Source organism: Parus major, chromosome 3 (assembly GCF_001522545.3).
Source record: "Parus major isolate Abel chromosome 3, Parus_major1.1, whole genome shotgun sequence".
Classification (NCBI taxonomy): Eukaryota; Metazoa; Chordata; class Aves; order Passeriformes; family Paridae; genus Parus; species Parus major.
Window position 1 is genome coordinate 4998362 of NC_031770.1, and position 23317 is coordinate 5021678.

At 46.1% G+C, this 23317-nt stretch overlaps 2 protein-coding genes across 11 annotated transcripts in view; both read left to right on the plus strand.

Annotated features, from left to right (window-relative positions):
* Positions 1-5043, plus strand: part of PLCB4 (phospholipase C beta 4) — a 185322-nt gene extending 180279 nt beyond the window's left edge. For 6 of the 9 annotated variants that reach the window (XM_033513185.1, XM_015620529.3, XM_015620528.3 and 3 more), the window contains 2 exons: positions 386-422; positions 3227-5043. In XM_033513185.1, coding sequence (XP_033369076.1) covers positions 386-422; positions 3227-3315 — 126 coding nt within the window. In that variant the 3' untranslated portion in view covers positions 3316-5043. The remainder of the gene's footprint in view (positions 1-385; positions 423-3226) is intronic. The other 3 variants (XM_015620533.3, XM_015620534.3, XM_015620532.3) reach the window with 2 other exon arrangements.
* A 182-nt stretch (positions 5044-5225) lies between these two features.
* Positions 5226-23286, plus strand: LAMP5 (lysosomal associated membrane protein family member 5). Of its 2 annotated transcripts, XM_015620544.2 has the most exons (8): positions 5226-5313; positions 6521-6677; positions 9095-9193; positions 9465-9637; positions 9826-9957; positions 10037-10142; positions 11531-11719; positions 17842-23286. In XM_015620544.2, exons 3-8 carry the CDS (start codon positions 9154-9156, stop codon positions 18018-18020), a joined length of 819 nt encoding a protein of 272 aa, XP_015476030.1. In that variant the 5' UTR covers positions 5226-5313; positions 6521-6677; positions 9095-9153; the 3' UTR covers positions 18021-23286. The 2 variants fall into 2 exon arrangements, with proteins under 2 accessions (XP_015476030.1, XP_033369077.1); XM_033513186.1 differs by lacking the exons at positions 5226-5313; positions 6521-6677 and having other exon boundaries at positions 8937-9193.
* Positions 23287-23317: the final 31 nt, after the last annotated feature.

Consider the following 23317-nt stretch of genomic DNA (forward strand, 5'->3'; position numbering starts at 1 on the left):
TATTCCCATACATGCTGTTTGGACCATTTCCTTGTCACCCCAAAAGTGCACCAGTGCAACCCCCAGCGGGCTCTGGTACCGCTGTTACATACACTGATGAATGAAAGTTAGTTGGATCCAGGTGGTATTTGTTTAATGAGGATCTTGAAAGACTTTTTTTTCCTGATTGAACAAGGCAAGGAAATTTTCATGCAAATATACAATGGAGAAAAGTAGAATTATGGGTGGAAACAGCCTTCAATAGAAACTGTTATAAATTTAAATTTGTTTTGTTTTATGTATGTTTTTCTTGCATTAATTTTTCAATCTCACTTCAGTTTTCATTCATTTAATTTGCTTCTTGTTGTATTACTCAATTTTGACATTTTTATTTTTGTACAAACAGCTTTTGAAATCCTGTCATGCAGTGTCTCAAACACAAGGTAGGATGGACGTATAATAAGCAAACTATTATTTCAGTGTGCTTTCCTTCTAAATTAAATCATTATCATTGGAGCCCTCCTTGTAAATGCAACCATTGGGAAGTGCCATTGACATAGTGAGCACAGTGCTAATCTTGTTTGCACACAGATATTTGAGCCTGACACAATATTAGCAGTATTTTGTGCTTTAGCATCTGAAATTCAGATGAATATGAACAGTGATGCGCAGAGGAAATATTTAGAGATTAACTTGTACATTAGCTGCTGTTACTGGAAGATCTGCTTAGAGTTCTAAATTGTGTCTGTAAGAGTGTCTATTGATCTAAGAAAAGCATTTTAGTGTTAACATGCATATGATTAACTGCTAATGCTGATAGTCAGACAAAGGATATCCACATATCTTAGTATGGTAATAAAATAAGTAATTCCACGCTAAGAATAGCCAAATATAGACTAGATGGCTGGAAATAGCTTCCTAGTGTCTGTGGAAGAGCACTTTAAAATTCACTTCAAATTCCAACATGTTACAAGCTCTGGCAATTACACTTAATGATGTGGCTGTGCTGCTGTGGCTTCCTAAATAATCGTTACTCCAAGAAATCCCTATTAACCCCTGTCTTTCCAAGGGAAAGAGCTGCACTGAGCTGGAACATCCCCTGCTACAGCACTGCCTGATCTGAATTACTCCCTTGAACTGATAACATCTTGCACTACTTATGGCACCAACTGTAACAACATTTATTTATTTATGGACACATAATAATGAAAAATATTCTCATTAGGCTAGGGAAAAAAAATATTTTATTCTTCTTTTACTGTATGTGTTTCCTAGCTTGTGTGAGACCTAAGCAGAGAGCACTCTGAACACACAGCACACCTTGGCTGCCCCTGACTCCATGGATATACTGTGAGTTCCATGTAGGTTCCAGAGGCTTGTGCTGATGTGTTGAGTGTCAGAATGCACTCTCTGACCCAGCCTCAGAACGGCACAAACGAGATCCTGCTCCTCTGCTAGATGCTAATGTGGTCTGTGAAGGCAGGTTCTCTGAAAGAATTCTGTACACAATACACTGGGACATGGAATATTTATAGGACACTGTTCCTGTAGTCAAGTCACAAGCTTGAAACGTGAAATGTGTGAGTCACTAAGAAAAAACCACAGGGTTTTGTTTTATTTGGATGTTTCATTTCACACACAGGTAAAATCCAGCCAACATTTCAGAAGAGGTTGTCCATATTGATTTATTTGTTATGTTTCCATATTTTCATGTTAAAATTATTTCCTCATTACTTTCAAGCTTTTAAGTCATTTAAATGGATAATGTCAATTAATTTTTAATCATATTTATGACGGTTGCTTTGCTGTTATCATAATTACTTTTTTCCCCAAGAAGATGATGAGGATAATTAAGCAAGTGCAGGGCTAGATTTTTCAAGAAGGCAGGTATGTCACATCTGCATAAATCTGCATTTACCTTGAAAAGGAATAGAGATCCACCCTCATTACTTTAGACCTACATCTGCCCATTTTCACATATGCAAATATATGTTTGCACATCTGGAATAGGTGACTTCTTAAGTAGAAGCTTTTATAGCAAAGTTCCCTGTCTAAGAAAATTTTATAACTTCTGGAGGAGCATAGTTTATATAAATCAAGTCCCTTAACCATTATTCCCTGCATGATGGATATACAGCAATTACACCAAGAAAACAGCAGCTTGGATTGTCTTTTCCTAAAAGTTGTCCTAATGCTCCTGAGTTTGATTGTATAGATGGGTTAGATTGCCCTCTGGCAAGTTTATTCAGGGTCCTTGGGGTATGGATTTAAGTAACTTCCCAGATTGAGAACCCCCAGGGAAAATGGAGATGCTGACTCTTAGTTCATTTAAACTGCAGAGTTTTGAACCAAAACATGATTGCAGGAGGAGAGAGTGTGGCTGTGTGTGCATCTAAGAGAGAGAGAGAGAGAGAGAGAGAGAGAGAGGGGAAGGGAATTTAAAAAGTGCCCTCTGAGAGGGGATTCCCAGGCCAGTCACCATTTACACACAGAGCTTTAACTCTGCCTGCAGAGCCTGAGGCAGGCAGAGTTTATAGGGAGGTCTGGCATGTATTCATTGCTGGATTTTGCATAATGCATTTGGATACAGTTTCAGGTCGATTCAGGGTGTGTAATCACATGGAGCACATAGCAGTATTCTAATCCTGAGGTGAAAAACACCCCCTTCTATAATCATAAGGATCTCCAGGTCAGACAAAAATTAATTTTTAAAAACAGACTATTTTCAAAAAATACTTAAAATATTTTTAATAACTACTTAAAAAATCTTGCCTTCTGCAAGGGAGATGTTACACTGATGGATTTTTGTCATTCCATGTCTTTATGAAAGAAACAAATCCAGATCACAGATGAATTTCAGGCATTAACACATTGCAGTACTCTCACAACAGCAGTGGGAATACATTCCCAGACATTTCCTATCTGGAGAAGCAGTAAATTGGAATCTGCCTAGCATATTCCCCAAAACTGGGGCTTCTGCATTTTATCACACACTTTAGAAAGTCAACCCATGACTCCCAGAACAGAATAAAAAAATATTTCCTAAGGATTTGTAGATAGAAGGATTACATCTGATTTTGAAAACAGAGTGACATGGGGTAGGGGGACAAGGAATGTAAAAATAATGTTGTCACCTATCTCTTCAGTGTGTTTTGCTTGTGTTTCACTCAGACACTCTCATGTGAACGTGCTTCCTTGGGAGCAAAAGGTCTAATGCAACGCTTCATGCGGTTATTTTGGATTGCAGGCAAAGGAGATGCAGCAGATGGTGAAGCTGGAAGCAGAGATGGATCGCAGGCCGGCAACAGTGGTTTAAAGCCTCAACAAGCAAATTGAAGTTGGAGAGCACAGCATCCTTAAAATGAGAGCAAAATTCAAAATAACATTGCTGAGGTTGATGAGTGGCCTTTTGGTTTGGTGTGGTTTTGGCAGGCGTTTGTTTGGGGTTTTTTTGTTCTTATTATATCAAGTGTAGCTACCGACCACCAAGTCTTAAGGTTTGCATTGTTTCTTTTTTAACACTGGGCACTGAATTTCCTTCGTTGAATTTCCGTAAGAATTTCCTTTGTTCAGAAAAACCCTGACCCAAAGATTAAGAGAGTTTTTTAAACCCCAGCCTGTTTTCTTTTCTGTATCTGACCAGGCACCTTGCCTGTGTCAGAATCACATGATCAGAGCCTCAAAACACAGGAAATTCCTTTAACATCATCTCAGATGGCAACAAAGCTGTAGTTTTGAGTCGTGTAATTTCCCATTTGTGTTCTCATGTGTGATGTGCTGTGCAGAAAGCCCACGCTGCCAGACCCTGCCGTGCCACGCCTTGTCAGATGCTCGGCACCTGATGTCCCTGAGCCCACTGAACTGGACCTTATGCCAAGTAATAATTAGGATAGTAAGGAGTTGATTTTGGGTGATTTAAAATTATATTTCAAGTGTTATTTTTCAGGCAGCAGAGAGCAGACAGTTGAAAGGTAACTGCATATATTCAAAAGTACAACGTGTAGAAAGTCATCAGCCAAATTCATCAGCTGCAGCAGTAACTTGACAGGTATTCCTGCAGCCTAATGATGTCATTCACAAGTGCCATATCAACTCTATCATGTCTGAGAGGAGCCAATATCCTGTAGAAGTTACTGCAGTGGATAACCTGAGGGAAATACAGTGTATTCGTGCCAAAACTGATCAGTGCTCTAAGGAATTACATATTAGGCACTTTAAGAAAAGTTTACATCCTACATTGCTTGTATAGAAATTGCATTTTGATCCTGTTGCTGCAGATCTCGGATACTACAGTTCATTGTAACTTAAAAGATTGTTCAAATGGCTTTTGGCAAAAAGTTTGTAACTGTGAAAATGTAAAAAGTATTTATACACTTGGGAAACACAACATTGTAGAAAATCACATACATGTTGCTACATGATAAAATTAGTAAACAGAAATGCTAAGAGTATGTTTGCATGTGATACAAATGCTACTAAGGCTTTAATGCCTATTATATGACCACAGTCATGCTACTAGCTGGTAAATACTGAGTAAATGTATGGCACAGAATATTGTTTGATTAATTACAAAGACTTTTAGCATTACAAGGTCTCTATATATATGTGTGTATATTAATTACGTGGGCATTCTTGATACTTGTAGTAAAAAAGAAGTACATAACTAATTTAATTTTACACAGAAGTATTTATGCAGATTTTCAGAATTTCATATCAGGAATAACCTTTTTATGTCCATTAGATATAAAAACAATTTGCTAATGTGTTAATTTGCATGTTTCCAGAGCTTGCTGTAGTTATATTGCAAAACAATGCATGTAAGCATTCGGCTTGGAATTTGTCCATGCTGCCAATTCAAAGATGACTGCATGGAAAACTGGTAGTTTAGAACAAATCAGATTTCTGATTTCAATGTACTAAGCACCAATTACTTTGTTGTATATGCTTGTACAAACAAATTCTACATATTCCTATAAACAAAATAAATTAAGAAAGATAATTATGTTATTGTCAGTCCTGAGATGAAACTTTCAACTTCTCTAATAAAAACCTTAAAAATTCAAATCCTTTAGTTTTGACTGCAGTGAATTGCAGGGTGATGGTGTTATTAATTGCAGATTTTTAGCAAGTTGTATTTCCTGTAAAAATGTGCATAGTGTAAATATACTTCTATCACAGCTTATTTAATCAAAGGAGTCTTTTTTTTTTTTTTTTTTTTAATTTCATATAAGTAATAGAAGCATTGTGCAGCACTAGAGAAGTGCCCCAGTGGAGTGTAGCAGCACAACCTGGAAATGCAGCAACTTGAGTGCAGTGTAGCAGCAACTGAGACAGGTCAGTGAATCCTTAGGTGTTTAAAGCAGGGTTTAAGCAGACTTGTGATGCATATTCAGAATTCCCATTCTGATGCCACAGCCTATGAAGGTAGCTCCTGGTCCTTTGTGATCCACAATGTTTTAAAAGACAGGTTGTGTACAGAGAGCAGCTCTCTAAGCCTGGCTCAAGTGCTGGATGGAGCAGGAGGGTTTTCAGAGCATGCTGGACAGGATTTTTATTATGATTTTTCCCTTCATTAAAAATGTCCTCTAAAACACAGTTGGTAGAGACAGTGCCGTGAGCTGGAATTTTACACTGTTGCCTACTGCAGTGGTTTTTAGCCTGTAAGGAGAAGCAAATGACAGGCCAGGTATGGAAAGAACTGGATGGTGAAGCATCTTAGGCTCAGTTAGAGCCTGGCTGGAAAGCCCTACCCTACCTGTTAAAGAAACCACTGGGAATGGAGGGCTTGGGTGCAGCCCACAGCCCTCCCTGAGGAAGATCAAACCTATTTAATTCCTTGGTGAGCATCCCATCCATCTCTCAGGGGAAAACACAGGTTTTGGAAGGACAAAAAATACTGTCCAGAGTCTGAGTCTGTGCTCCCTGCTCAGCCAGGAGCGAGACATCCATCAATTCAGACAGAAAAATGGGCTTCTTTGAAACTGCCGAGTAGGAAACCTCAGCTGCCAGGCTCAGCTCCCCACACTGATACGTATTTCATCCACTGACAATTTAGCATAAAATGCAGGCAGTAATTTGAAATTAAGTGATGAATTTTGTCAGCTAAGTGTTTTGAAATACTGTTTAAGCAGTATTTGATTCAAAAATTATTTGAAGTTTGGCCGCTAATGTAATGAGGTGAGAATTTCCATTGAGATGAAATAGGCTAATCAATTTGAACATTGATACTGAGTTAAAGCAGTTTAAAATGTCATTCCCTGCCGGGGTGATAGATTCCACTTCACTGAAATTTCATCGAGGGAAGTGGCAGATTTTGCCTCTCTGAATCACTTCAGATAAATTCAGCTCAGCTGTGATGGGGAGGGTCACGACACCCTGGCCTCATAGGCAGCCTGCTATTCTTTCACTTCTGGTAATTCGGGGGTTGATCATTAACTTGACTATTTCCAGGTGGGGGCCTATTTAACCCCTGCACCACCCAAATGCAGTTAAACTGATCACCAGAGACCCAAAATATCCCTCAGAGCTGATTTCCTTGCAGACTCAAGGTGCTGTGGCCCAGGGGCTGCCTGTGAAACCAGCTGCAAGTGGCAAACACAATTGGATGTAAAGCCCTGTTCCTTGCTGGATGTGTCAGTAGCGGTCCCAGTGCTGTGGTCTGGCTGTCACCGTGCTGTGTGCTCCCTTCGAGGAGGCTGGTAAGAGTTGTTATGTCTGGCAGTTGTGGGTGGCAAGGGGGATTCAGCCTTCAGAGGTACCCAGGTGGTCTGCAGAGCAGGGGGTAAGGGCAGGTGGCAGGGCTGGTTTCAGGTGACCCAGTGTGGGACCATAAATTGTCCCTGGTCACAGCATTTCAGGGTGGCTGATGCTGCACTGACTCACTCAGGTGAGACCTTTCTGCTCTGTGTTTTGGGGGTTGCTTGATGCTAGGAAGTCTTAGGCCTTTGCCCTTTTTTGCCACAGAGAGCAGGATGAACGCAGCTCTGCAGGCTGGAAGTGGCAATTGTCACTGGAGCTGAAGGCTTTGTTGTGCTGTGCAGCTGGGGGAGCAGGGTTCTGTGCTGTGGGGCAGCCTTGCCCCCATCCCCAGCACAGCTGCTCTCTCCCAGCTGCTCCCTGGACACTCCTGCACAGGCTGGATGCAGGGGCAGCTGCTCAGGATTGTGTATTTCAGGGCTTAAAAGCTGCCTAGAAACATCAGAAAGGATGGAAATTAAATAGTGGACTAGAGAAGGAAATAAAGGGTAGTTAAACACTGAACTCATTAGTGTACAACCTGAGGAAGCCAGGCACTAAAATCACCACAGAAATACAGCCTGTTATGGTCAAAAGTTATATTTTATAGAAGATTTTCTTTTTTTCCTTTATATACTCCCCCAAAATTATTATCCCTAGGTTAATCCTGTATCACAACTGGCACAGGTCTGACTCAATTTGGGGGTGTGTAGGGATGGCTTTTTTTCGTGAAACAGGAGAGAGAGAGGAAATGATCAGAATACATTTAATATGTACAGAAAGCAGAAAACTAATTTCAACATTATAGTTACAAAAATCACTATGTCCCTTTGGTATCTGTTTTTATTTTTAAAAAATGCTATTTCCCAGCAAGAAAATGTATGTTCTCTGCACGTGTGTTCCCTGGCAGAGAAAGGTACCCACAATCAAAACTCACCTTGCAATATCTTGCTTTGCAAAACCTTGGACCGTTTCCTCCAGATGCCTTTTCCTGAACTAGAAACGTGAACTGATAGTGAATCCAGTAACGCCATCACTCCAGATCGCTGCTGTCCCTTTGGCTTTTTACCAAAAACCCATCCTCAGTGTAGGGCTTCTCATCCCCGCTGCTCCGGGGATTGATGTCACTGTAAATCATAAATACTTCGGTGTGCTTCTGGTCCCTGAGCGAGAGTGGCAGCTCGTTAAAGCTCCGATAAAAGGTCCCGGTGAGAGGTTTGAAGAAGTTATTTCAACGCCGCATCACCCGGAGCGAGGGAGCAGCACGGGAGCCGGCCGCACTTGCACCTCACGGAGCGGCGGCCCAGCCGGGCGCTCCGGCCTGGGACCGCCCGCTCCTCCCGCGGCCCCGCTGCCGACAGCCCGGGGGCCCAGCGCCGCCTGCCCCCGGGCTGAGAGCGAGCGAGGGAAGGCGCTGAGCTGGCGGGGAGCTGAGGGGCCCCGGAGCGGGCAGGGCAGGGGGCGGGCAGCCCTCCGTAGGCTCACCCCGCCTCGCAGCCCCCTCTCCGCTCAGCGCCGGGCCTCGCTGTCTCGCAACTTCGACCCAGCTCAGGGACAAAACCCTGAGTGCCCCGGCTCGGCTGGCACCTGTCCCACCTCTGAGGTGCACCCCAGGTGCGACCTCCTGCCTGTCCCCTCCAAAGAGCGCCCGCACGGGCGGTGTTGTTTCTGTTTTAAAGCACCCTCTCGGGGCTGTTGGGTTCTAGGTTACGGTGCGCGTTGTGGTTTGTCACATCTTAGAGCTCAGGTGTGTAGACGGCCTTTCACAGAAGGATGCGGGTTTGCTTCTGACCTTGCCACACAAAAATAGCTGCACGTTTTTTCCTAAATTAACACGCGGAGCAGCTGTTCGCCTTCACAGAAATTAGTGACGCTCCGTGAGCAGCCGGCGCTGGAATAGGCATCCCCTCCTCCATCCCGCCGGCTTCTCCAGCAGGGACGGGCGGCGCAACCCCGGGGCGAGGGGGTCCCGGCCGCGCTCCCAGCGCCGGCGCTGCCGGGGGAGCGGGAAGCGCTCGGGGTAAGCCCGGCTCCGCTCCAGCCGCACGTCGGGCGGCCCGAGGTCCCCGCGGGGATCCCCGGCAGCTCCTCCGCTGGTTCGGCGGGGCCCCAGCGCTGGAGGGGGGGAATCCCTTCTTCCCTCCTCCCCTCCCGGCTGCGCGTACGCCCCGTCCCTCGGCGTGGGCGCTCCATCAGCTCCGCCAGCATCTCCCCTCCTCCTCCTCCTCCTCCCCGCACACCCACACACTTTCCCCGTCCCTCCTCCCCGCCACTCCGCAGCACAGTGCTTTTGCAGCCCGTGCGGCTCCTGAGAAAGGAGGTGTGCGGCTTTTTTTTTTTTTTTTCCCTCCTTTTTATTTTTAATTTCTTTTTTCCGGAGCGGACCTTTCGGAGGAGCAGCTGCAGCAGCCGCGGCCACGCCGGGACCGAGCAGAAAGGATGGCCGGGGGGCGCCTCCCGGGGCTGCTTTTCATCTTGCGTGAGTACCTGGGTGGCGAGTCGCGACACGGAGCCCTGTCACGACGAGACTGCCGCTGACACAGACTCGGCGCTGTCACGGCACCGGTCCCTCTTCACCGCCACTGGCTGCCACATCTCCTCCGCCTGCTCTGTCGTGACAGGGACGCCCCGTCGCGATAGAGTAGCTTGCTCCGGCGGGCTCGGGGGTGGCGGGGGGTGTTAGGGTGAGCGGCAGACGCTCGGGGCGCCGGGCCCGGGGCTGCCGGCGCTCAGCCCCGCTGTGCCCGCAGACGCCGCGGCTCGCCTGGCCGCCGAGCAAGAAGTTGAAAACCTCTCCGGGCTCTCCCCTAACCCCGAGAAGGACATCTTCGTGGTGCGGGAAAACCGGACGACGTGTCTCATGGCCGAATTCGCCGCCAAATTCATCGTCCCCTACGACGTGTGGGCCAGCAATTATGTGGATGTGAGTGGGGGGGTCCGGGGCTCCAGCGGGACCGGGGGTGGCAGGGGACACGCACACCCACACATCTTCCGGTACTTTCGGGAAATCCTTTATCCCCTCCGAGGATTCCCAGCCGGGGCAGTGGGGGTCCCGTGGGTGCCCGGGGGGACTCGGGGTTCGCCCCACTGAGCCCCGCTCCCCTCTTGTAGCTGATCACGGAGCAAGCCGATATCCCGCTGTCGAGGGGAGCCGAGATGAAGGGCAAGTGCGGCACGAACGAGTCGGAGCTGGAGCTCTCCTGGCTGGACCAAGCGTACACCCTCAAACTCTCCTTCCTGAAGGTACGGGCTCCCCGCACGCTGGGACCTGGGCCGGGGGCGCGGCGGCTCCGCGGGGTTCTGACCAGCCCTGTCCCGGCAGGAGGGGCACAACACGTCCCGGGGGCCGGAGGCGTCCTGGAGACTCAGCCGGATCCAGTTCACCTACGACACCTCCGAGCGCACCTACTTCAAGGATGCCGTCAGCCGTAAGCGCCCGGGCTCGGGGTTTAAGGCAGATCGCGGCGGGCGGGCTGGGAGGGGAGCACCCTGCGGGCTACTCGCTTAAATATACCTTACGGGAAAAAAAACCCAAACACTCCCGACAAAGCCGGCACCATCTGCCGAGTTTAAATAGCATATTATATTAAATTTTTTTTCCTTCATTTTTTTTTTTCTTGTTTTTAATCACCGCGGTTGCCGTGGGAGGGAGAGCCCAGCTCTGCCCGTTTGCTGCGTTGCCCGGGCTGTCCTGCGGGACCTAGGGCCCGAGGAGGTGGGGCACGGAGACACCTGGGCTGGAAAAGCTTGTCTCCTTGCCTGTGGGGAGATTGGTTTTGAGGTTAATCCTGATGATCGTTGAATAGGTGGGAAAGCAGCAGTTTCCCAAGATAACTGAGATTGACATTAGTATCATACCCCTACACACCTCCGCACCCAGCAGCCTCCTCTTTTCTCACCGGGTTTCCATTCTTTTGGCTTTCATTTTGTTTTTATTTCATTTCGGCTCAGAAATGTGTTGTCTTGAATTGAAAAATGAAATATTGTCATTTGCAAATTGTTCTCCCTCAGGACTTTCCAACTCCAATGAATAGGGAATTTAGAGTTTTTGCCATAAGACATGCTGGTTTTGAGGCTGTTTTTCCCACTGGTGTTTCCATTGTTTGAGTCCCCAAAACACGGAGCTGGCCATGCCTCATCAGCCCCTGCCCACGCAAAGCACTGATTGCCTTTTTGTGCTGCTGGAGGGGAACAAAGGGCTGCAGAGGAGCGGGAGGTGGAAGATATCCCTCATTCCACCTAGCTCAGCCACATTTGGCCTTTGCTTGCAAAACAAGCTTGGTGTGATGGGAAAACATTTTCTCATAATTTATGCTTGGGTGAAATGGTCACGCTGTATTTTCAGGAAAGGCTTTATGGCGTGTTTTGCTTTGTGGCGTGGTCCCCAATAGCACTGCTCCTTCCCACCTGGATTCAGAGCCCAAGTGCAGCCTCAGAAATGGTTGTTTCCCAAATGTAGGGAATTTGGGAGTACAATCACACTCCCAGGCTGAGTCTCTATTAATGGGAACCATTTCTCTGATGTTATGGACTCCAGGCACTGTGACAGGAGCGGAGCTGGCGGCAGCAGAGACGGTTCCGTTTGCTGGAGCTGTGTGTTCCCACTTGCAGGAGGCGATCCCGGTGTGGGAGCTGCCCTGGCTGTGTGGGGTATCAGACAAAAGCAGGGTCCCAGCCCGGGAGGACACTCCAGGAGCAGCAGGGCCACTGCTGCCGCATTGCGCCCCGGCCGTGTCAGCCACGCGTTCGGTTCATTCTCTCTGCTCACGAAGGCCCGTCGGGGCCGGGGCCTGACCTGTCTGTGTCCCCTGGCCAGCCGCGAAGCACACGGCCAGCTCGCATCGGCTCTCGGCCCTGGTGACCCCCGCCGGGCACTCCTACGAGTGCCAGGCACAGCAGACCATCTCCCTCGTCTCCAGCGACCACCAGAAGTCCGTGCAGCTCCTGCTGTCAGAAGTGCGGCTCCAGCCCTTCGACATCCCCGCGGATTTTGTCTTCAGTGAAGGTAAGGAGCAGGCAAAGGCACGTCGGCATTCCCGAGGTGCTGATGCTGCCATGGCCTTTGGGGATGTTGCAAAGGACTGAAAAAATTTGAGTCCCACCTTTTCCAGAGCAACCTTCCCCTCACTGCAGCCTGTTACCGGTGCTTCCTGCAGTCCCTCCAACCCATCCCTTAACTCTGGGGCTCCTCAAAGGGCTTTACAAATTCAGCCTACCTGCCAAAGTAGGTATGGGCTATCACTGTGTGTACACTGGCTTCTGTAAGAACTTGTAGAGTCAGATTTCCAGCGAGCTCCAATGCAGCATCCATGGGGAGCTCTTTGAGGCTGAGGTGTCTCCTCTGCAGCACAGAAATGCTTCAGTGCAGCCCCAGGGGCTTCTTAGAGCTGCTGCACACTGAGGAAGCTTGGGGCTGCAGTGGCAGGAGACACTGGGGGTGCACGTTCCTGACTTCAGTTTGATTAATGCTCATTGTGAGGGTGGAGGAAGCGTAACAGGGTACTTTAGTGAGGCTCCTCAAGCACCAAACATGGAATGCCATTCTCCTTCTGGGATTCTTTAACATCCATGGCAGATAAAAGAAAACCTGAGTTAAAACATGCTGTTTGTATGAAAGGGTTGCACTGGAGTCTGCAGCGCTGCTGCTGTGGGACAGGATTCCTGCAGTTTTAGCTTCCTTTATCCTGAGGAACCCATGGTACTCCTCCTCCCTGGCTCCCCCTTGGCCTTCCCATCAGGTTGAAGGAGGCAGTGTAGTCATGCTCACTTGGATTAGGTAAAACCAGTCCCATTTCACAGTGCTGCCTTAGCACTAAAATTAGTTAAACCCTTTATTGTAACCAGGTGCACATAAAATGTGTAATAACCAACTCTTTTAATAATGAGTTAGAAAATGGTGCTATTCAAGCCTAGCATTAAAAATGTGGAGCTTTATTATTTTGCATGTGGGAAATATTTTGGAACACAATTAAAAGCCCAGCACTGACTGCAGAGCTGAGTGGTTGCACTCACGACTCGCGTCTTCTCACCGATGTAGTAAATTCGTGCTGTTGCATGTGCTGGCTCTGGCAGATCTCTGCCTGGCTGAATTACTCATGGCAAGGCCAGTGTAATACTGAGTAGGTTTTATCTGTGGGCAGGGTTTTTTTGTATCAAAGTAGTACCACAATTATCTTAGATTTATAGAGAGAAAAAAGTAGAACTTACTAGCTTGCTGTAATTCTTTTTTTGTTGGTGTAGCTTTACCCTCTCTTTCCTCCTGTGGATCCAGGATTCCTGTACTCAGGGCTGGGCTGGGCAGCCCTTGGAGGCTGAGAACAGCGTGTTTAAAATACACAAGTCTGTGTCTCTGTGATACCAAACTTGTGAAGTCCGAGAGCTCCCAGTTAAAACAACCAAACCTGGGGCTTATTGCCAAAGGAATCTACCTGCTGTTTTCTTGATATGCCCATTCCTGACAGGCAGAAAATTTGTTTCTATTTTGTTTTCTCTTTTGTGCTGTAGTTTGGTGGGGTTTTTTTCTCCAGCATACAAAGAGATGATGTCAGTTTAGCAATCTTTAAACACATGGAGGGAATTCCTCCTCCGGAGAACAGCATGGCTTCTCTCTTTGTCAAGCTCAGTGGGGTTTTCTCTTGTTGTTACTCTCATTATTCAATTACACTCCTTTTTGCTGAATTCCCCAGGAAGTGAACCAGCAGAGAGCACCTGGAGAGGGTGGTCAGAGATCCTGGGAGGTGATTTATCAATGGAGCTCCATGCAGGGCTCTGCCGCTCTCCCAGCGGCGCCTTCCCACCAGCCGAGCTCGTCCTCGGCACACGTATGGCAAACAGGATCCTTTGTGGGGTCTGAGAATCACTGCCAATCTCAAGTTACAGTAATTAGCCTTCTCCTTTTTGGTTCATTAATTTCCCATTAGGTAAAATACCTATTAATTATGAACAAGCTACAGAACATTTTAAAATATTTTAGAGTAGAGAAAGAGACCTGCTAGAGCAGAAGAATCACTGAGATGCAGGAGCGTTGGGGCCCTTTTTTCCACAAAGAAATGGGGAAAAAGTTTCTTCATTAGTCCTGGTTTCTTCTTTAGTTCTTCATTAGACACTGTCCTGGTAGGGATAGGTTAAAAAGCTTGTAGGGAATGATTTGTTTTGGTTTTTTGAATGCTTAAATTCACGTGCTAGAATATTTATTTTTTTTTTTCAAATCCACCTTTATTTATCTACATTTTTATTTTTCAATACAGAAGGAGCGGAATTTTTTTCTTTCATTCAGAGTTTGCTAATTTATTATTTTTTTAATAGGGAAAATGTGTGTACATTTTTCAGCTTAGAAAATGAGTAAAATGAGAGCTGGATCATAGAAGGTGTGAGAAGATTTAAACTGATGAAAGAACCCTAGAGATACTGTCAGCTCTTTTGATTTTATATCTAAAAATTCTAATATAAAACAATATGATGAAAAATACTAATACAAAGGGATACAGTGGCTGAGAATCAGGGACTGGGATCCTGGAGTGGCTCAGAGGGAACTGAGACCTCTTGCTCGAGGGTCACGTTTTCCTCAAGGGTTCTTTTCACCAAGGCATGTGACCACTTTTTAAAAAGCACCTGGTCTTTCTTTTTTTTTAAAAAAATTAAGCTATTTACTTAAAAACACCCATCTCAAAATCTCAAAAATCTTGTCATGCCAGACAGAGCTGGGCTGTTTTTCCACCCCTTTGGACAATCCCAGCACTGATGCTCAGCCTCGCGCTCGTGCCTGCGGGAGGGCGCTGCGCCTTTTGCCGGGATTTTTGCCGTGTTTGCTCTGCAGGATTCTGGAAGAGGAAAATGGGTTCTTAGGTGGTTTCACAGCCTGGTACTGGAATTGGACGAGCACTCACCATAGAAACCGTGGCAGTACGTGAGCCTGGGAGGAGGCACAGCACAAAGGAACAGGGAGGAACGTATCTTAACACCTCCTTTGTATCCCTCTGCAGTGGGTGTTCTGCGGGGCAGGGACTGGGGGTGACACCACCCTGCCAAGGGGGTGGCCCTGCTGTGTTCGGGATGCAGCAAAACTCCCAGCATTGTCTGAACTTGCCAGGAACCTTTCTGCTTCCTTGGACTGAGGGTAAACCCCGGTAATTTGGGAAATGCTGAGTTCCCTGCGACCTGGAGCGAAATACTGGGGAAAATTTGACAGAAGGGGCTGTTTTCCTGCAGGGTCATTAGTTTTGAAATCGTAGCTGTTCCCAGTGCAGTGGTTCTTCATTCGTCAAGCATCAACCTACCCATACTTGAGGGGGTTGAATGTCCAAATTTGTCTGCCATGGACTTTATGCAAACCCTTCTCCCCTCCTGTTCCTCCTTTGCCTTTTCCTGTGCTGATGGAGCAGCAATGATACCTGCTGCCTGCCTCCCTGCTGTGTTGTGGACCTCAGTGCCTTTTCAAATCAATTTGCTTTGAATTCTTGAGGTGAAAAATGCTTCATTTGAATTCTTGGGGTGAAAAATGCTGTATAAGTGTTAAAGTATATTGTTATAAATGTGAAAATATTTTTGTTTGTCATAAAATGATGTGGTTTAACATTAATATAATGTTAAAATAGAGAATTCATCCTCCTAGCAGTCAGCACCCAGAGAGCCTCACTTCTGCTGCAGATGTGTTTGTGTTTAGCCCTTCCCAGTGGTTCCATGCTGGGTCCCCCCATTCCCCCAGCAGTCTCTAAAGAGCCCAGGTTTTGGTGGTCTGCTCCACAAGGACAAAAATGGATGTTTCTGGTAAGGAGAAAGTGTGGGTAGGGCAGGGGCAGCTGCTCTGCCCGAGGAGGTGCAGCAGGTCCAGCTGGATTTGGGGATGTGCTGCCGGAGACTGACAGCTTTGCTTGGCTTTTATTTTTTCCCTTCCTGTTGGCTTTATTTATTTATTTTATTTTAATCCTTTTAAAAATAGTATCAGGATAAAAAACTCTCCTCCTTAGCTGCTTGCAGGAGTTGACACCTTTTTGAGTCATGACACAGACAAACACAGCTGTGGCTTTCTGTGGACCACAGATCTCTGGCGTGTTTTGTGCCCTGCAGCCGGTTTGCTGTGGCAAAATTTGGTGTTATTCAAATGTTACACGTGGGTGCTTTAGAGCTGGGTCTGTTTTCTGCACTGGTGCCTTTAGCTTTGCCCTCCACATCCAGCCCGTTCTCCTGCAAATGCTGGAGCATCCCTGTTTAGGGAAAGGTGAGTGGAAAACTAGGTGTGTTTGAGCACAGGGGAATCCTCTCAGCTGGGTTTCCTTTGTCTGTAGGGTTTAAGCTAAGCCACAGTGATCCCCTACTCATTGGCACCTCAGCACACCCTGTCTGCAGCCATGTGGGGGGTGCACAGGAGCTCCTGGATCCTTCCCATGGGAATGGTGCTGCTTTGTACCTGTGGGGAGAGGGGTCAGAGCATCCCTGGCCCCACAGCACTGCTCCGTGCGAGGCTTTTCCTGCAGTCAGCTCAGCCTGGGCTTGTGTCCCTGTGAGCTGCTCAGGCCCTAGCATCCTAAACTGGGAACAATTCCATAGAGCACTAGAAGCCCAATTTTGGGAGCTAAATAATAATCAGGATTTTTTTCCCCATTCTCCTTACTACAAACAAACAAAACCCCTGCATTGCAGCAATTGCTGAGTTGCCTGTGCCACAGTCCTGGTGATTAATCACTCCTCTGGTGAAACAGTGAGCAACTGGAACTGAAAAGGACATTCTTTTGTATTAGACTACGTTTCACTTTTGCTTTTTTTTTTGTTGCACCTCATTTACAGCTTGAAATGTTTCCTGATGGCATCGCTGGGAGGTGGCTGCACTCCAGGACGCGGTGAAGCTCCTGGAGGTGCCGGCACTGCTGGAGATGGGTCCCTGCTGTCGCCTCCTGCCTGGGCCTGGGGGTCTCTGGGTTTTTCCTGCTCTTTGCCACATGCTGTTAGATTTGTGGAGCATTTGCTCTTCGTGGTTATTGCAGATCTCTGCAATCAGCTGCCCAGGGAACCCATCTGGACAGTCTTCAGCAAGAGGGGGAATTCATGGTGCCCTTTGTATTCCCTCATCTAACACACAGCCTTTCTATTTTATCCCTTGTTTTTGTTTTTTTTTTTCCTTAAAGTTGTCATTGTTTTCAGCACATTTCTAATACAATGAAGAACATGAGCCAAAGAATTGTCCTTCCTGTAGCACGTACCCTTTTTTATTTTCTCTTGGTACTGGCGTTTTTCTTTTTTTTCAGCCTGGCAGTCCCATCTCAGCAGCATGGGCTCTGCCTGTCCATCAGCACGGAGAAGCAACAATCCTGTGGGGAAAAAAGTGCCTCATGATCCTGTCACTCAAGCCTGCAGTAGACTCTGGAAGTGTAAAGGAGCTGAGCCAGGATTACCAGTGTATCGTATTTCCTGACCTTAGTGGCCTTTCCAAGCTCAATAGAAAAGTATTTTCCCATTGTATCACTATTTTCTGTGGTTCATTAGGCTATGGCAGAGACTCATCAGCCAGAGACAAAAGCACTGGCAGTGCTCATATTGCTTCTACTCCTCCTTTGCCATATTTGAGTGACAGTGTGGGGTGCTGGGGTGCTCTTTGGCACAGACACACGTGTGTGTGCTCTGCCAGGGCCGGTGCCGTGTCTGTGGGGAGCTTACAGAGAGGGGGCAGTGAAGCTGTTGGAGCTCTGCCAACTTGCAGGTAGAGGGGGAATCTCTGGATGATGAGCAGGGTGAGTCTGGTGCAGAATTAAAGACTCATTGATGCTGAGACTCCCACATCAGACTCCAGACTCTTTAACTGAATAAACAAAGCAGCTCTTCAGCCACTCAGGAAATTCAGGCTGTGGCTGCCCCATCCCCATCGAGGCCATCGATGAGTGGCAGAGAGGGCAGAGCTCATGGGCATGAAAATGTTTTTCCAGTGCATGGGCTGCTTTGATAGCTGTAGCTTCTCCCTGCTTCTCTGCATTGGGACTGATTCCACTTTGCTCCAAAGCAATTGATTTTCTCCCCGGGGCTCCACTGGCGGCTGCTCCGTCCTGTGTGGAGCTGTGACTGGGGAGCCACAGCAGCAGCAGTGCAGCTCAGCAGCTCTCAGCCTCGTCCCTCTTTCCCCTCTTTCTTCCCCTGCAGAGCACAAGTGCCCGGTGGACCAGAGGGAGCAGCTGGAAGAAACCCTGCCCCTGATCCTGGGGCTGATCCTGGGGCTGGTTATCGTCATCACCCTCGGCATTTACCACGTCCACCACAAGCTGACAGCCAGCCAGGTGCAGATCCCTCGGGACAGATCTCAGTACAAACACATGGGATAGGGAGCAGGACCGAGCAACCCGAGCTTTTATCAGGTAGAAAAAGCAAAAGCACTTTTTTCTGTGGGCAAGGAAAGGTTCTGGGGGGGCAAGGGATGGTATTCACAGCACCTAATCCTGAGTATTTCATGGAAACGCTCAGGCTAAGGCTTGGCTTTAACCCAGACTCTGTAAGGAGACTCAGTGTCTGAGGTGTCTGTAGGTGGTATGAATACCTTCTTTAAGCAGCTGGGCTGATCATCTGGAAACAGAAATGCTTCACATGTCAGAGTTTCACACTGGAAGCACAATTAGCTTTCTTGCTTTATTTATTTTTCCCCTTTTTCCCATCTCAAGAGATTCTTACCTCCCCCTGTATCACCTTCGGGAGCATTCAGCCCTCCACGTTCCTGTCCGTGAAGGAAGCAGGGCTGGGAGGCAGAGCCATTGCACAGGGTTCATTCAGGCCCTCTAATGAAGGGACTCAAAACACATCCCTAAGTTTGCACTCATGTTAAGAAAAGCATGGAGGCAAATGTAGGTGTGCTTTGGAAAAAAACAAACAAAAAAAAAATTCAAGGTCAGTAACTCCAGTGGAGCAGATCACAGCTGTGGAGCTGACCCCACACTTGAGACTGAGTGAAGAAAGTTTGGTTTTGCTTCTTGAGCCACATCTGAACTAAACTTAGTAGAAAAAGAAAAAAAAAAAAAAAAGAAAAAAAAGTATTGATGCACAAATTATAAAGTGCTGTGCTACTGCAAGTCAAATGAGAAATGCTTCTGGCTGGGCATCCTGCACGTATTGTGATTGTGGTTGAGATGTTACATTGCTACCTGCAACTGATACTTTTCACAACAACAACAAAAAAAAAAAACAAGAGAAAAAGAAAACAGTAATGTTAAAGTCACTATGCAGATTATTCAGGTATAATCTAATGTAACAGAAAAAATATAAGGGAACCCTTGAAATCGATCCTTAAATGTAGATGATTTTTAAAATTAATTAAAACATGTGCATATATAATGCTTGATTTGCCTTCTTAATTTGAAATGATGTAATGTTTTATACTCACTCCATGATCCCAATGGAATTGGAACACAAATACATCATCTGAGTGGATGTCACATGTAGGATTTATTCCAGCAGTGGTTTTGCTGCAAATGGCTTGGTGAAGACACGGTGGTGGTTCAGTATTCTGTGATTTGTTGGTTGTCCCTGATATTCTTCTATCTCTTGGTTGTTTTTCCTGTGTGTTGTGTGGGCAGTGATGTGTTTTATTCTGGCACTGTCCAGTTCCCACTGAATCCTTTGACTCCCCTTGGCTCCAGTGTTAGCTCAGCAGGAGTTACTCCTGGCCTTGTGTCAATTTAGGGTATGGAAAACACTTCCTTGTTCTTAAACTGATTTAATTCAGAGGCTTGATTGTTTTCTTTCAGCTTAAAACTCAATTAAAGAGAAATAGTAATTTCAGTGTTGGAAAAGGCAAGAGAAGAAACTTAACTGTTCTTTAATGCTGTTGTCTCCTTCAAAATTTATGGGTTTTCTGATGAAGGTGGATGCAGCATAAGCCTTCCTTTAGTCCTACTTTATTCCTGGTCTCATTTCTATGCCATGCTCAGCTGTTTTCTCATTTGGATGCAAAAGGCAAAATTATGGCACTAATGATGACAGTGGCTTTGCCCTTTTTCTTTAGAACACCAGTGAAAGGGTTCTGGGTGAGCTTTAGACTGCCCAAGTGCCACTGCCTACAATAGGCTGATAATTAAAAAAGCAAATAGAAGGTTCTTTTAGAGGCAGTTAGAACAAGCCAGACACAGCAGGAGGGTGAATAAAAGGATTAAAAGTTCATCCTTAATAGAGAGGAGCTTTGTCCTGCCTCACCCTTGTCTGCCCTGGGGCGGGAAGGCTCTCCCAGCCAGCTCCCATCAGCCCAGCACATCTGCCACTGTGACATCCCAAAGAATACAAAATACAAAAAGGAAGCCAACAGCTGAGCTGCAGACGCCAGAGGAGCCCCTCCACTGCCCTTTGGCTCCTGGATAAGCCATTCTGGCAAGGGGGCTGTGGGAAAGATGGGAGAAGCTGCACCCAACTGGAGCCATCCCGGTCACTTGGAGGACATTCCCACCTGGCTGGTTTCCTCCCTTGGAAGAGGGGGGAAGTTCAGGGGTTCACGTGGAGCAGCTGAAGGCAGCAGAACCTGGGGCTTGGCTGAGCTGCAGAGTGTCAGTGCAGGAGAGGCAGGGGCTGGGGACGCCATCCCCGGGCTGCCCTGGGAGGTGGCTGTGCCTTGCCCAGGTAAAGCTCTGCTGGTGGGTTTCCATCCCTTGGTGTGGCTTCTCCTGTTGCACCATGTGAGCAAGACCTGCCTGCTGTAACAGGGAGATGCTCCCAAACATCTGTGTGGATTTAAGATGGAAAAAAGGCTGATTTATGGTGGCCTCTGTGAACTGTTTTTAATTAATCCTGCACTGACCCTGTCAGGCCACTCACAGGGACTGTCCCTGCCTGACCCCAGAGCACTGAGGTGGTGGCAATGGCCCTGGATTAGGAAAAGCCCCCCAAAAGCTGATGCTGCTCCTGTTGCCTGCTTGGAGGACTTCTGCTGCTTTTCATGTCAGAGGAGGGTTTCCCTTAGGAAGCACCTGGCATCACCTCCAAGGGGAATGTGTGTCTGTCTGTAAGCTGTTAGGAACAGAGTTCCAGGAATGCAAGAATTAATTTCTTGGTTTTCTGAACTGACAGATTTTTGTTGTTGTTGTTGTTGGACTGAAATATTTTTCCTTTTTGAGGAAGGAAGGAAAAAGAAACAATAATTTCATTTCAGTGACAGTTTGTGTCTCAGACTGATGTACCTTGGTTGAAAAAGAAGTTATTTAAGGTTTTGGGTGAAAACCTTTTAAATCTTTTAATTCTCTCCATCCTTTTGCTCACATTTACTAAAATTGATCTGAATTGTCCATTGCTTTAAGCTTTTCAAACCTATTTGTGAAAAATTATGAGAGATTATGTCCAGCTTCCCTCCTGCCTGTCAAACTGCAGCAGCATCTTGAGGATGGCAGCACTTTGTTGTGATTTAATTTTGTATTTAGCTTTCATTTATTGATGGCTTTTATGGGTGAGCTGCAAATTGAAAGCTTTGCTTTATAGATGTTTATGAACACAGCAGTGGAAGGTGGATAAATACACCTTATCACCCTACTGAGCTCTGTGAGGACCTGTAATAATTAAGCACTCACTAAAGCAACTGCTAATGACTTACAGAGTACTTGTGATTAGGACTTTAATTATAAATTACTGGTGTATTGCTGAGGAGGGGGCTGACATAGCCAGTAACAGTCCTGGCCTTGGCTACTACGATTAGGAGTATTTGGGAGTAGTTTTAGAACTGTGAGCTCAGAAAAAGCTCATAAAAAGAAATTCCTTAGTGACAGGTGGGATAATTTCGTTATCACCCACCCTACCTGGAGCATGGCCTCAGCTTCTGAGTGAATGGATGCTCTTCACACACCTTACTCGCTTGTTTTTAGGTGATGGCATTACATTTTTTTCAATGTATTTTGAAGTATTTACTGATGTCAGAAACCAAAAGTAATGGAAATCTTCATTTGTAAGACTTGAAGACAGCAAATGAAATTGTAGGTTCATCAGCTGACTGGTGCTGCTGGGGAGACTGGGAGGAATTGCTGTCAGTAGGTGTGAGAGAAAAACAGCTGTGAGCTACAAATCAGGGATGTGTAAGGCAAAAGAAGAAAGGGATTATTTAGGGGGCAGAGAAAGGAAGGTAGAAATGCACTGACACTTAGATCACTATTTCTGTTTAAATATAATTGGCACAGCTTTATAAATCACTGTTTCTATTTCTATATATGTATGTGGTATTGCACATGTGTATCATATATATATGTAAGTATCTGTATCTATATAACACGTTTTTTCTTTATTATCTGCTTGGTCCAGTACTGTGGGACTGAGTCCAATCTATAAAGTGAAAAAAGGCACAGGGGGGGAAAAAAAACCCACACTGAAACTTGAAGTGTTTATTAATGAATTTATTTAACTTGCATGTGCATTTGTCTCACCAGTAGCTGGTGTTCCCAAAAAAAACCCCTTTGAAATTGACAAAACTCTCAGTAAACTTGATGAACACCGTTTAAAGTATCTAATGATAAGAAAGTTGCAGAAAATTCTTCACTTGTACAGCCTAAAATGTGCTGAATATTGAAGAAAAAACCCCCACCAACCCCTTTTTTATTCAAAGATGGTTAAAAAAGGTAATTTGTGGCTAGTACTAAGTTGTGCCGTTGCCTGGACTGGTGCAGCCTGGTTTCCTGAGTTGTCAAGACTACAAAAGAAAGCCCTGGGAGGCTGTGGGTGCTCCTGGCCCAGTGGGCTCTGGGAGCTGGGGGGTGGCAGGAGCCAAACACATTTTCTTCAGTGTCTTCTTCAAATGTGCAAACAGGGGTAGGGAGAGAGAGCAGTGGGGTAAGACACTGATGTAAGAACAGCTATTCCATGTTCCAGATCATCCTTACCTCCTTTTCCACTTTTTTTTTTTTTTTTTTAATTGCTTCTCTCCCTCCAAATATTCTTTAAGAGCAGAACTAAAGGAGCTTCTTTACTATTGGCAACTCTTTTCTCCCAGAGGAAGATCTTTAAGCAACAGCTCCTGCCAGGTTTAGATGTTTGGTTATAATTTACTACAATAAATAACAATTAATTTATTAACTATGAAATTCCGTAATAAGAAAGAAATTGCGTTTTCACAAAGTTGGCTTTGTGGTTCTTAAAGATACCATAAAATGAGGTCAGTAAGAAAAAAAAAAACAAACCTGAAAAACATGGCTTTTGTATTATACATAATTAAAAACAACTAATCGTTAATAAATAAAATTAGTTTCTCATTGAAATAATTATGAAGCACTTCTAAAAATTTTAAAGGCAAATCTATTTAGGCCTACAGTTAACATGCAAAGTCATTCAACAAATAACACAAAATTGTACTGCAGTAGTCAACTGTTGCATCAACATTCAGAAAGGTCTAGACAGCAGCACGACTTCTCCTCCATGGCAAACGCCTGGCAGCACATCCCAACCCCTCTCCTCCCATCCCACGGCTCTGCCTGAGCTCTGGTGCTCCCTCTGGGGTGGGGAGGAGCTCCTGCTCTCCCTCTCCACAGCCAGAGCGTGACAGAAATCATGGAGGCTTCTCCGGGGGCATAAAAAGAGAGATGGGCCAAGGCTGGGAGGGGCTGCCACTGTCACCGAGTGCCCCAAGGGAGGTGCCCCTGCCAGCATCAGCTGTCCTTGGCTCTTCCAG

Excerpts from the sequence above, each read along its gene's own strand:
- LAMP5 (XM_015620544.2), top strand. The coding sequence starts at position 9,154 with ATGGCCGGGGGGCGCCTCCCGGGGCTGCTTTTCATCTTGC. Across the intron at positions 9,194-9,464 it reads GGGGCTGCTTTTCATCTTGC|ACGCCGCGGCTCGCCTGGCC; the intron begins GTGAGTACCTGG and ends CTGTGCCCGCAG. Across the intron at positions 9,638-9,825 it reads GGGCCAGCAATTATGTGGAT|CTGATCACGGAGCAAGCCGA; the intron begins GTGAGTGGGGGG and ends CCCCTCTTGTAG.